The sequence below is a fragment of the Aythya marila genome (assembly GCF_965140915.1).
Source record: "Aythya marila genome assembly, chromosome: 1".
In the NCBI taxonomy this organism is placed as follows: Eukaryota; Metazoa; Chordata; class Aves; order Anseriformes; family Anatidae; genus Aythya; species Aythya marila.
The window spans coordinates 51,850,921-51,865,518 of record NC_139042.1 but is presented as its reverse complement, the minus strand read 5'-3'; the positions used below and the strand labels follow the sequence as shown (position 1 = coordinate 51,865,518).

Sequence of the window (14,598 nt, the reverse complement as noted above, 5' to 3'; positions counted from 1 at the left end):
TTCCCAGCTTTCTGCTTGCTGTTCAGATCTTTTCTGCAGATTTCCTGGGTTATTTCTCTTTTTATCACTCATCTACTTTCCAAAGTAAAGGTGTAGTCATATACAAGAAAAACCTCAATACTTGCTTTGTTGAATTTTGTAATAGTGTATTTTAATGTTTGTCTGATGAATATCAATTTGATGCATATCTGCCCTCCCTCACTTTTCCTTTTTTTCTATTTTGACAAGATTGTTTTCTAATTAAAAATATCACTTAAAATACAATTATATTTACCTGATTAAGATGTAAAAACATTCAACTTTAAAAATTTCACCTAAGTGCAGACTATTTTAGTTTTGCTGGGAAAGAGAACTGTTTTTACTTCTCACAAAGCCTTTGAAAATACAGTACATAGTTCCATTTCTCCTAAGCATTATGTTCACTGAGATGCAATTTGGAGAAAAAAAAAAGGGGGTGGTAAAGATAAGACTATATTTCAAAAACTACAAAATTAATTGAATTTCCTGTGTGGAACATGGAGTTCTTAATAATATAATTAGTAACTCCACGTATTTTGTAGCTCTATGCACAACAGTTTCACTGTAAAAATAATAAATAATGAAATTATTTTGGGGGTACAAAGTTTTGAACAAATGAATGTTCATTCATATAAATATATCCCTATACTATATAGGAATGTAGTATTCTAAATTTAAGTCCATCTTTATGTTTGAAGCAGTCCATCCCATTATGTTAGAGTACATGTCAGATCATAGCACCCAGTGATTAAACTTAAAACTATTTAAAACATTCAATTCCTTTAACCTTTCTTTATGAATCACATTTTAAACCTGATGTAAGGCTAAAAGCAGGTTGAGCAGTCTAGACTGTCCCTTCTGCCCCAAAGCATGATCAATCATATCTACTATATAATTCTTGGCACACGTTGTCCTGTACAGCTTGTTTCTAAGACATTTGGACATTGAACTTCCCTAGTAGTTTATTCAAATATTTTTAACGTTTCATTGGAAAATATTTCCTCATATTGAACCTACACCTCCCTTGCTACAATATAAAACCTTTTTCTTTTTAATGTACCCCGCATAACAGAATACAGGTAACTTTCTTCTAGACAGTTATCATCCATATTGTTTTTTAAGAATAGTGTAGTTCTTCCCTAGGTCTCTCATTTTAAAGGAACCAGGGCTGTCCCTTTTTTAAGCTACATGTTTAGATTTCAGAGTACACTTTTGCTCCCTTTTCTGGCCCATTTTCTTCTTCAAGTAAGCTATCCAAAACCAAACAGTCTTCCAGCTCAAGGTTTATCAGCACAAAACAGACAAGTTTCGGTTCACAAATCTTATCTGCTGTCTTTCTGTTTAAGAATCCTGAGATGATAGCTGTCTTCCCCACAACAGGAAGAGATTGCTGTCTTCTGTCAACTTTTGATCCATCATTATTCCAAGAACTTTTCTTACAAAAGAGATCCACAGAAAGTTATCCCCCATCTTGTTATTTCTTCTGTTTCTTCGCAATTAAAAGTAGCACCTGTATTTGCTCCTAATAAACACTGTTTTTCAGGCTTTGTTTCTAACTTCTCAATATTACTTTAAGTTCTGTCTTCCAACAATACTTGACTGGCTGACAATGTAGTTCATTTTCTTAACAGAGAAAATAGAACTACTAAACAGAAATATAACTTTTCCACTTGTAATTGAAAATCCTGGAAATCTAAATGGCTACAGAAAAATGTCGTCTTTGAAACAACACTAAACACTTGTCCTAAACCACCAATTTTATACTGCCTTCTCTTGGACTTTGGTCTCCTTTCAATCTCCTACATTCTACCAACAAATCAGCTTCCCAAAATTTTCAGAATAAGCAGTATGCAGGCATCCACAGTTACATGAAAATGCAAGCCACTTCATAGAAGGAAATGATGTTTTAAATTTGTACATCACTTTTCTTTTTTCTAATGTGTAAGCATGGCATAAAGTATAAAAGTTTGAGATTAGCATATGTCTATACTGATCACTTTGTTACAAAGACCTAAACCAAAATAGCACTTAGCTGAGCATTAATATATATATTGCATATATATTATTATTATATATATAAATATAAACGTTATATATTATGTAAAAATCTTAGTATTTATCCAGCATTTGACTCTGAAAATTTAGCTGATATCCATGCTGACAGGACTGCATAAATACCAGTCTACATGTATGTAAGTCAGCCTTACCTGTAACTTACCTGTAAGTCAGCCTTACCTGTAACTCAGGTATTACTGCAGCTAGTAAAAATAATTAAGTGATTGTAAGTAACCATAGTTTGAGACAAGAATCTGCAAGCCTAAGAGCACACCAGAAGAAACAGAATTTTAAGAGAAGACTGATGTGGTGAAAACTGTTATTACAGAATCCCAGCGCATCCCTGTGTTTATAAACCTCAGAAATGCCTGTAGCAAAGCATACATGTATGCAAGTAAGTATCCAAAAGATAAGAATGAAATACAATGAAAGTAAATCCTTCCAGAATCATAAAAGACATTTTTATTATCTGCAATACAGAAATAAAACTCAGGATTAGTGCTTAAAAGTATTAATCTAAATATTGAGATTTCTGCACTTACAACAGCCCCTTAATGCTGTGCTTTTTGTGCATACTGGGTTCAATTCTAAGTTACAATAGTACACTGCTTATCCTGGTTTTTGCATTATAAAGAAAACAAAATACCATCTGAATAGATGATTTCTGAAGTTAATAAGGCTTCTGTAACAACTTTGCTCCCTAGACCAACCAGTGGGTATAATCATTGTCTTGCTATATTATATCTCTTACTATATCTCTACTTTTATTTGAAAATTCATGGCAGACCGTTGAAGTTTCCACCAACTGGAAGGTGGGAAACATAACTCCCATGTTTAAAAAGGGAAAAACTGAAGGCCCAGGGAACTACGGGCCAGTCAGACTCATGCCTGTTCCTGGAAAGATCATGGAGCAGATCCTTCTGTGAAGTATCCTTAGGCACATGGAAAATAAGGACGTGCTTGGTGACAGCCAACACAGGTTCACTGAGGGCAAACCATGCCTGACAAATCTGGTGGCCTTCTATGACAGGGTTACAGCACTGGTGGATGGGGGAAGAGCGACTGACATCAACTATTTGGACTTGTGCAAAGCATTTGACACTGTCTTGCATGATATCCTTGTCTCTGAATTGGAGAGACATGGATTTGATGGATGGACCACTTGGTTGGTAAGGAATTATTGGGATGGTTTCATTCAAAGAGTTACAGTCAACGGCTCGATGTCCAGGTGGAGACCAGTGACGAGCGGTGTCCCTCAGGGGTCTGCACAGGGACTACTACTGTTTAATATTTCCATTAATGACATAAACAGTGGGGTTGAGTGTGCCCTCAGCAAGTCTGCCAATGATACCAAGCTGTGTGGTGTCAGCAACACACTGGAGGGAAAGGATGCCATCCAGAAGGACCTGGACAGGCTTGAGAGGTGGGCCTGTGTGAACCTCATGAAGTTCAACAAGGCCAAATTCAAGGTTCTGCATCTGGGTTAGGAAAATCTCAAACATTACTACAGGCAAGGTGATAAGTGGACTGAGAGCAGCCCTGAGGAGAAGGACCTAGGGATGATGGCTGGTGAAAGACTCAACATGAGCTGGCAGTGTATGCTTTCAGCCCAGAAAGCCAGCCATGTCCTGGGCTGCATCAAAAGCAGCATGGCCAGCAGGTCAAGGGAGGTGGTTCACCTCCTCTCTACTCTGCTCTTGTGAGAGTACCTGGAGTACTACTTTCATCTCTGGGGCTCCCAGCATGACAAGGGCGTGGACCTGCTGAAGCAGGTCCAGAGGAGGGCCATGAAGATGATCAAAGGCTGCAGCACCTCTCCTATGAAAAGAGGCTGCGGGAGTTGGGACTTTTCAGACTAGACCTCTGGGGAGCGCTTAAGAGTGACCTTCCAGTACCTAAAGGGGCCTACAAGAAAGCTGGGGAGGAACTCTGTCAGAGAGCGTAGTGATAGGAATAGGAAATGGTTTTAAACTGAAAATTGATGGATTCAGATTAAATATTTAGAAGAAGTTGTTTGCTCAGAGGGTGGTGAGGCACCGGCACAAGTTGCCCAGAGAAGCTGTGGATGCCCCATCCCTGAAAGTGTTCAAGGCCAGGTTAGATGGGGCTTTGGGCAACCTGGTCTGCTGGGAGGTGTCCCTGCCCATGGCAGGGGAGTTGGAACTAGATAGTGTTTAAGGTCCTGTTCAACCCAAGCAATTCTGTGATTCTTTCCTCAGCCCAAGAGGTAACACTATCATAGCTATGGGGAAAGTTCTACCAGGTAAGAGAATTAGGTGCATAACTCCACTGAACCTGAGACATTTTTGAGACCCTTATCCCTCAGTTCAACAACCCAACGACAACTGGGTCTCAGCCTGTCCACTTCGTTGACTTTTAATATACTCAGTTTCATTTAATTAATGGAAGTTGGGATTCATAGGTACTTGGATTTTAGCTTATTTTTATCACACTTAAAATACAAAGGATTACAGAGAAGAGAAAGGGAAAATATTGGAACTTCAAAGCAGCTCTTTGCATTGCAAATTATACAGAGGGCAATCATCATTTGAAACCTTAAGTGAGATACAGCAGATCTTGCTGAAATAATTTTCTAATTTTCAAATAATTCTTCACAGACTTTCACAAATGGAAAACAATTGAAACAGTGCCAGAGCAGATATAGTATTACAAGGTTGAACAAAATTTCATTATTTCTTATGGCTTAGCATGCTACCAGAGAAAGCAGCTCAGAAGCTTTGAACACATTTTCTAGTTCATATAATTTACTTTAGCTACGGGCTACAAATTTATCATATTTAAATGTAGCACGTGTACTGTGACCTCAAACAATCTGATATAAGTTTGATTTCACTTAATTCTGATCAAGCTTGAAGTCAACATTGATCTATTATGTAATAAAATTATACAGAAAAAAAAAAAAAAAGAAACTGGTTTGGGGCAAGGTGATTCAATATACTCCAGAGCTTACATCACAAAAACTGTAGAGTTTTCCTGCATAGTAGTAAAAGTGTCAGGAAATGCTGCAGTGAAAGAATGTCATTTATTACCTCTTTCTTACAAAGGTATACTTGCCAAGCCCACTATTTTGGTGAAAGGCTGCCACATTCTTAAACGATTCAAGGTTCCATTTTTTTAAATCAATTTTATGACACTAGAGATCCTAAACACAGTAGCACAAACCAAAATCCACTTACTTTCAGTAAACTTACTGATTTACTTTCAGTAAATGGATTGTACTTAATTGTCCTTTTACTTAATTATCTCTTAATTTCCCTTTCAACCAGACAAGCTGCTATGTCATATACTGCCACTTTCTGAAGAGTTATATGTTCTGTGTGAAAAAGTAACAGTGACACAAGATCTGCTATCCTTTGCCCGTAGCTCCACCCCACTCCAAATCACCAGCTTCCTAGATGACTTTAGTTCTTCTTCAAGTGGTTGGAGAGGAACTCCTCTCTGTTGTGATTTTTTTTTCCCCTAAACATAACTTGGCACTGCACTGTGACTATACAAGGGTCATACATCCATGACATGGTATGGCCAGGGTCAGGAGGAAGCCTTTTTTATGGATACAGGACGCAAATTCTTTCTAGTCTTCCATACCCATCATTTTGGCTGCTTGTTTTTTTATTTCAAATGTTACTAGGTGAGCACTGGTGTTATGTAATAAAGCATTGTACTACATGGCAGCTTGTGTCACCTGTAATATGTCATCACATATGAAAACTCTTCAGGTTTCTCTTTCACATTCACAATACTGCTCTGCATCATGTCTTACTGGACTTGGCTATAAGCATCATTTGGAGGAGAAGGTATTGCCCTCACCTCAATAAAGAAAACCTGAAATACAGAGGATTTAAATCTTTTACTGCTTTCCCTTGTCAAAAACAGCAAACGGTGATACTAGAGTAATTTAGAAATCATCCCTAGACAATTCAATGACACCCACTGAGGTTCACTAGCATTTCAATACCAGCACTTACTTATTTCAAACCCAGCTGGCACACATAATGTACTTTTATTAAAGCCTTATCATTGTGAAATTCAAATGTGTTTCCCTCATGACAATCAAAGGCTCTCAACTTCGTTAAGCACTACCTCAATGCTAAATTTTAACTTTCTCTCCCAAATCTTTTGAATTGTAGGATGGTTCAAATCTTGAAAAAAGTATTCGCACATGAGATAGGTAAGAAGACTCCGCTTGACAGTTTATTGACAAGACTGTGCTGAAAACTCCATTTTAGTCTCAACCACCTATCCTGTTCTGCAAAGCCTATCTGGCCTGAAACAGATCAGACAACTTTTTTTCCAGAACCTTTGCTTTGCTCTCAGAACAAACATTTTTTCCTGGTACAGGTCACTAGTGATTTTTTAATTTTAACTGCAGTCCCCATCCTTTCAAGAACCTATTGCAATGCCAAATATTGAAGAGACTGTAAAATAAGAAAAACAGATACCAATTATATTGGTAGAAAGCATTTAATAAATTTGCACTTTGGTCTTTATTGTAATAGAAAGGTTTTCCCTAGTAACATAAAGGGAAGCTACAGGCTGATTCCATTTTAGTGTTACGTATCTGATTCCTATAATCTAATTCACAAATCTGTGCCCAATATTCCTGTTTCTTTTATGAGAAACAAAAGGTAAGTATCACCATAGCACTGTCATGATGATACGCAATAGAAAGGCTAGCCAGTAAGAAACTAACAGAGTGATGTCTGAAATCATTCTTCCTAAGTCCTGAGTGCCGTATTGCTTATTCAACCACTCTTTAAGCAAAACAGATAAGCAAAACTGTGTAAGCTGACTGATTGCTGAGTCTTTCGCTGCCTAGGCTACACCCATGTCACTTCCAACCTTAACCAAGCACCAATCTTCCCAGCAGGTCCCAGGCTCTGGCAGGGTACACAGCATCCTCTGCCCTGTGCCAGTGGTAGCTGACCCTGCAGGTGTGAACACTTTCAGGCAGGGAGCCAGACAACCACTTCTGCCTCCTCCCTTCTGTGTTGGACATCTCCACCCAGCTCTCCATGGAACAATGCCAAAATATTTTTGGAGGAACGGTTTGTGCCAAGACCTCCTCCCAAAAGACAGTATCAGCAATGTCAGGTTTAAACCTCTCAACACTACAACAGCTCAGCAAGCCTAGCTAACACACATCTATGTTCCCTCTTAGATGTTCACAGTGAGGAACTGCTGAGGAACTGCTGTAGTCTTCACATGACTACATGACTACAGGTACTTTGAACTAAAAATAAAAAATAAAAATCTGCCAGCCCAAGACTCATCCCAGAGGAAACTTTTGGCCAAGTGCTACATAAGAGTGTCTGGGAACTAAAGGTCCTACAGGCACCATTCCCAAGCAAGACAGTTACAAACCAGACCATGCCAGTTGACCACTGGTGGCTCTTTGTCTTCTTTCATTTGGAGGTACCAACAAGGGTCAGCTTGAACCTTGTGTAGTATTTAAGAACTCTGCAAAAGTGTATATATATATATAGGTCTACAGCATATAAAATAAAGGTTAAAAAAGCGATTATTTGTTTTTATGGCTTCCCCTAGAATGGAGTACCTAGCATTGCAGTACCTGCACAGTATTCACAGTACTTTTCTCACTTGTTATTAAGACAACAAATGCTGAAAATGCAAAGATGTGCAAGAATGCTATCCTACGTAAAATAACTGTCTTGAAACACTGCTAGCATGCAGCCTAAGGTTTGTAGTCACCTTCCCCAAGGGAAGAATGATTTCTTGCTCTCCACAAAATATCTCCCACTTACTAGATTAATATCTAGGCTGGCATATATTATCTTTTTTAACTTCACTCTCTCTTATCCTTCTGTTCCCTCATCCCTCTTCAAAGGTATTAACAAGAATCAAGATGTGGAGTAAAAAAGCAGACTACATTTTAAAATGCCCTGAAATGTAAGGAAAAACCGTAACAGTACTTGCTAAGAAGCAGTACACAAGTGGTACGATTTACATCATTTAACCTGACGTGTTTTAAAAGGCCTGGATGGAATTTTTGCAACATTTGAAAACTGTAAATAGAAGGCAATGCTTACCACACTATAGTACCACAGGATTTAAAGAAATATTAGCAGGTGGCATAGACATGTCATATACAGGTATTTTTACTCTCATATGAAGATACATGCACACACAGAATTAACAGATAGACACACAGATGCTTTATGAGCAAATACACTGATCCTAAAGCACTTAGTGATCCTTTAGTACTTAGTATCTGGACTTCATTTAATGCATACAGAAAACATGCCTCTGAAGACCTCCGAAGGCAGACACAGATGACTTATTTTAACTACCTCTCACTACTGAATATGTATGAAACTGAAAGAAAATATTACCTATTTGTTTCATTTGGAGCCAGTCAGCTCTTTCAGGCCAAGGCATCCAACCCCAACAATCAAAGGCAGGTAATAACCGTGGTGAAGTCCATGACACCTGCTCCCATCTGCACACACCCCAGCAACCCCCTTCACACTTTCTGCCTAACTGCTGAGATGCCTGACCTGTTGCCAAAGTAGCAGGAAAACTTGGTAAAGTTTTCACTTCGAGGTAATCACACTTCTGGCTGCACGGCCTAGCCTGAACAGAAGATAAGGGGAATGCCTAAAGGTATGATCTTTCTCCAGGTGGTGAATGCAGAGACAAAGGCACTGGGAAGGGCCTTCTGGAGGTCTTCGGTCCAAACTCCTGCTCTAAGAGGGTTAAAAACGGAACTCAGACCAGGTTGTGCAGGATTTTGTCCAGACAGAAGAATGTCTTACTATGTTCCCAGAGTTCAAAACCCAAAAAACATCAGCAACATCGTTTTATGGTTTCTGAATCTGAAATCATACAGCCTGAATTTCAGCTAGCAATGGTAGCAATTCTTCAAAAATGAATAGTATGTACAACTTCATGTTTTCCCACAAATTACTACTTCAAGAGCAAAGGTTTTTTATCTCAGCAACTCTGGAATCTACTGAATATTCTCTCTAATTATACTTCCTTGCATAGATGGAAATAAAAGACTAAAGTACCAAATCATATAATTTGAAATATCTTAAGTATGTAACATATACAAAATATATACTTCATAGTATATGCATTGAAAAATATTAGTTTAAAAGTAAATAATGAGAAAAAGCCAATGGGATTAGTACTGAGTGTTTAGGCTACGTATTTGCGAAAGATGGCTTAGGTTCCTGCTACAAGCACTGGTCACGTGTTTTTCCCCAAAAGATGAAAAAAATGTAATCCTCAAGAGGGCCTCAAACCATCCCTCTAGTGGGAGGATGAATCATCACTAGTGCTTCCTGAAACCCTTTCTACGCTGTAAAATGGCATTAGTGGGATAATTTAAAAGTGCATTTGCTCCTTATTAGCCTCTAAATTGGTGATTAGGGAGACTTCCTGAACTTGCAGGGGTTACAATTAAAATCTTTAAAAGGCAAAAAGAGCCTAGAACCCACATGCTGAATAATTGCTAAGATTGTACATGAGGGAAACACCTCATCATCATTTCTCCTCAAAGGCATGCATACTCCTGCCTTTCAGGGAGAACTCAGCTACAGGGGTAGGTTGCACACAGTGTGAAAATATGCAACAGACTGAGCCTCTCAGGATGTAAAAGCAATAGAAAAGTCAGCTTCTGGGTTCACTAAGTTCACTAACATCACTTTAATTTCACTTAAATCCAATTCCTGTCAAGACTAAGAAATTCTGGGATTGCACAAGTATATAACCTAGATATGTAAAGGTGTTTTTTGTTTTTGGTTGGTTGGTTGGTTTTTTGTTTTGTTGTTCTACGGCTGAGGGAAGGTAGGAGGTGTTAAAATCCCACAGCAGAAAGCACAGCCCTCACTTAAGGAAAGTACCGCTGGTTCCTCAGCTCTACAGAGTCTACAGCATCAGATCAGCAAAGGAACACAACATATTGCAAAAGAAGACGGCTAATCTACACACGCTGGAAGGAAGAATGGAAGCAGATGACAGGGCACAAGATCTTTCTTTGTGCACTTTACCAACGATCTTCTGATCATGACACACACTGACAGCTGTATTATCCAGGCTAAATGGCAATGATTCCAGAAGGCAGACAACAACCTCGTCTTAGCATTAGACAGAACCTAAACTTCAAAAGATGGAAGGCCTTAGGAGCTCAGAGTCAATTTGGGGTCCATTTTATGAACAGTAGTTTTAAATCTGCTAATCATTTTAGATTCAAAGGTTAAAAACAAGAGAGCCACCAAAGGGACAACTTACAAAGCCTGTACATCTTATCCCATCCACCCAAGTAGTCATAAGTGCACAATAAGGCTGTAAGTACACATTAATAGACAAATGACAAGACTGTAGGGATTTGCCCATAATATGTATGAATCCTATTTCTCTTTCCATCACATACAAACGTACATTGCAACTATTTCTCACATATTTCCAGTTCCTGACCAATTTCTGCATTAATTGATGCCTTATTATAAATTCAGAGTAAGATGAATAGTATGCAGGAAAATTTCTTAAAGGCAATCCCACCACCAGCTCAAACAGCTTATAATTCATGAGATAGTTTTCCATCATACATTGAAACAAATGAAATTCACTGGATTCAATTTCATTTTACCAATTTAATTTCAATTTAATTAAAATTCAATTCAATTTGAAATTCAAATTTTACTTATTTTTATCAACTCTAAAAAAAAATATAAAAAAAATTCAAGAACCTACATACCTGGAACAAAATTTGATCCCAGAAACGTACCTCAGGAAAACAACACCCAAGTATTTCCATTAAAACAAGACAATGTGGTAAGCAGAAATAGAATAACAAAATCTCTGTTTTCTAGCACACCAGGCAACAGTATTGCCAAATTAATTAAATTATCATCCAAATTAAAGAGGTCTAGGAGGAAAGCCAAGGTAGTGGTTTACGAGCTTAGTCAATCTTTTTAAAACTGCTTCTTTCTTCTCAAATATTATTTTTCAAAAGTCACTAATTCTAAAAGCAATGCAGTTGCTTATCACCTACATGATTCAGTGCTCCTTCTGCAGGGAAAAGAGAAACTAAAAAATAACAGATAACTTTTATTATACACCTAAACTAATCAAAGACTAAAATCAAGAAAAGTATGAACAGGTTTGAAGACAAAAAGCAGGAAGCCTTACCTTGAAATGCCGCTGCATTACGAGATATTAAAAATTTTAATGTAGCACTTGATGTTTGAAGCACTTGCTGTATATCTTGCTTCGCTGCAGTCTGATATCTTTCTTCCATCTTTTTGTTGCAGCATGTTGGATTTTTTGAAGTACAAACCTGGAGATCAACCCCTAGAGAAAGAAGTAATTACAATGATTACAATGAAATAGAGGTACACAATACATAAAGGCACAGAATTTTTTTTTGGTTTTAGCATAGGTATATATGCTTAAAAGAAATACCCAGAGCTTCAAAGGCATCAGATCTTGTTAAACAAAAATTAGATGGGGGTAGTAACTAAAATTCTGTGGGAAGAATACACTTATTACAGTTAATTAGTGTCATATAACAGCATTTCCTTGACACTGCAATCTTATTCTAGCTTGAATATTACTGGCTAACGTTGGTCAAATACATTGGATATGCACTGTACATCACCTAGAATACTGACCTGCTGGGCTAGCTCATGTCTGGCACTCTTGTTCTCCTGTAAAACTTGGGCTGGAAAGGGCTAACTACTGCCAAATATTAGAGACACGACAACAGAAAGCCCATTCCTGATATGAACATGCTCATATTAACTTTTATACGGAGCAGTCCTAAATTCCAATATAATCTCTCTTACTGGATTTCTCTGATGTCTAACACTCCCATGCAACTGTCATGCCAATTCACTACGTCACTACTGGGATGGGAAAAGTTCATAGAAATGAACATCTTTTCAAGTTGTTGGCACACTGAAATTCAAGAGGGGGAATTCGGTACTGTTCTGACAGCTGTTTCATTTTTATTTTTTTAAACAACTGGAGATAATCAAGCAGGAAAACACCCTATTTGCCCTCTTTGTTATCATGTGGCATTAGAATGCTTTATATTGAATCAAAAAAAAAAAAAATCTAAAATGAAAAAAAACAAACATTCCATGAAAGAAGGAAGATGTGAGGATTTAAATGACATTAACACAAAAATTGTACTGTTCAATTCAAACTCCGCTCTGATACACTGTTTCACTGACAGGAATCACATTTTTATTTGCTCTGTGGGCTGAATCATAATTTGGTGGTTGTGTGTATATACATAATTCTTTCTTCATAATAAGTAGAAAGGGAAGATAATGATTGGAATAAAAAAGCAAGACATTCTAAAGTGAAAACTTAAATCTGTGGCATCCTTGACTCTACTCTCAGTTCTTACACTACCTCCCTGAAGCTAACCTTTTCATGTGAGGAAGGTACCCTAACATCGCTTTTAAATCATACTTCTATTTTTTTTTTCTGTATTTTCTCTGAAAACTCATTCAGAAGTAATCTGAATATAGTTATGGGGAAAGGGAGGCCTTACACATTTGTACCCTCAATATTCCATTAGTTATGTAAGTTAGGTGGTTTTAAATAACATATTCCAAAAAGCTTAAAAAAAAAAAAAAAAAAGAGCTACTGATCATTCTTGGAGAATGTCAAAATGTTTAAATTCATTATATCCAATGTATGTCCCTTTATGTGTGTGTTGGTTGAAGACATCTTAATGAAGGGATTCCTGGTCCTGGAACTTCACTTCAGCTACACAGTGGGAAAAAAATTTATTCACAGACAGCAACAGCATGCCTGAAACAGGAACCCACTGCATCATATTCAGGCAAGTAGAAAAGATTAAGAAGATTCCTTAAAAATCATATTTAGAAAAGCATTAGAACAGAATGACAAAGGTAAGTAATATGGACCATTCAAAAGTTGGGTTCATCTAAGACTCTAGATAAAACTTGTCTCTACAATACTATACAGAGGTAATCTAATTCCCTTGACAAATATAGCATATAACAGATAATATGGTCTCTGATTTGCTCAACATTTCCTTCTGGCATTGGTGGTTTCCATTGTCACAATTCCCTTGTTCTTCCATACCTGCTTTGGGATACATTGCAACCTACAGTATTAAAGATACACTGCAACCTACAGTATTAAATATTACAGATTTTCTCTTCATTTTTAAAGAATCTTTTTCTCTTCATGCATATTTTCAGGCAAAACAAATTGATTGCAGTGAAGAGTGCTGTTCAGGAATTGGTAACACGGCTTCATATCTATGAAGACAACTGTTTTACTCCATATACATCACAAACGTTTGACCCCACATACACAGAACATTTCACCACCCATATTAAGAATGTGTGCCTTAAAATAAATCCATTTCACAGACAGGACCAGGAGTAAATCTCATTATGTTAAGGGAAGAGCAGTAGATACTTCAAGAAATCCTGCTACCACACAGAATTCAGAAATCTGAGATTGCCTTCATGGAAGCATGCAAAAGCAAGAATGTGACCTCTGGATATGAAAATGAACTCAGGCGAGTGATATCCCTGTAAATCTCTTTGAAGTGATTCTTGGCAGAAGTGTAACACAGCAATTGGCACACCTACGTGCCACAGTCCAGGAAGCTGAACCCAACAGAAAGATAAAACTTTATTCTAATGCAGCCACAAATCGCTGAACTTCTGCAACTATTAAGAAATTATATTCTAGTACAAGATACCTTTTTCATCATACTATTAGATGTTTTTGAAAGCTGTTTACCCTCATCATTTATTTAAACGTGATTTCCATGTTCTTCAGTATTCAAATTTTTACAGTTTATGAAATAATTTCTCCTGGCAAGCCGCCTTTACAAATGCCACATAAGAAGGTACACATCCCATCCCCAGACATTCCAATTCAGCAGAAAAAAAATGAAAATAAAACTGCAAAATTAAAGGTTGTCTATTACATTATCTATTAGGTACTTTTGCATTCGTTATGCATGCCAAAGAAAATAGCATCAGAGACAGCTGCTCCCTCTCCTCCATTTCCAGTCCTTCCCCAAGTCTTGGAGAAGTCTTCTGACCCTACTGACTCCCATCTCCCAACCCCATGCTGAATCTCCAAACCAAGTCCCCTAAACTGCTGACCACCTCCAACTTCCCACAGCATTCCCACATTCCCGGTCCTAGGCAGCACCCCCAGATATGGAGACTCATCCCATTTTGCCTTGCAAAGATAATGGCACACCAAATCACAGCCCGAGATGCAACAAAATTTAGGACATAGGAAGTGCTGCTTCACAAAAGAGCAATATAATGCCAATTCACTGCTCTGGGTAAGGGCCCCTCTGCAGAGGGCAATTCCTGCAGAGCAGCTGAAACACAATGAACAGAAAGAGAAGGAGCAGCAGGGGGGATGAACCAGGTCATGGTACCCCAAGCACATACTTCGGATGCTTAAGGCTGGCCACACCTAGCATTTAAAACAGGCAAAGCTGGAACCTGAACTGCGTGAAAGTCTGTT

At 37.9% G+C, this 14,598-nt stretch overlaps 1 protein-coding gene across 1 annotated transcript in view; it reads right to left on the bottom strand.

Annotated features, from left to right (window-relative positions):
- Positions 1-14,598, bottom strand: part of GPC5 (glypican 5) — a gene marked incomplete at both ends in the record, with an annotated part of 755,978 nt that overhangs the window by 730,534 nt on the left and 10,846 nt on the right. The window contains one exon of the mRNA XM_082784520.1: positions 11,248-11,409. Within this exon, the coding sequence (XP_082640646.1) occupies positions 11,248-11,409 (162 nt within the window). The remainder of the gene's footprint in view (positions 1-11,247; positions 11,410-14,598) is intronic.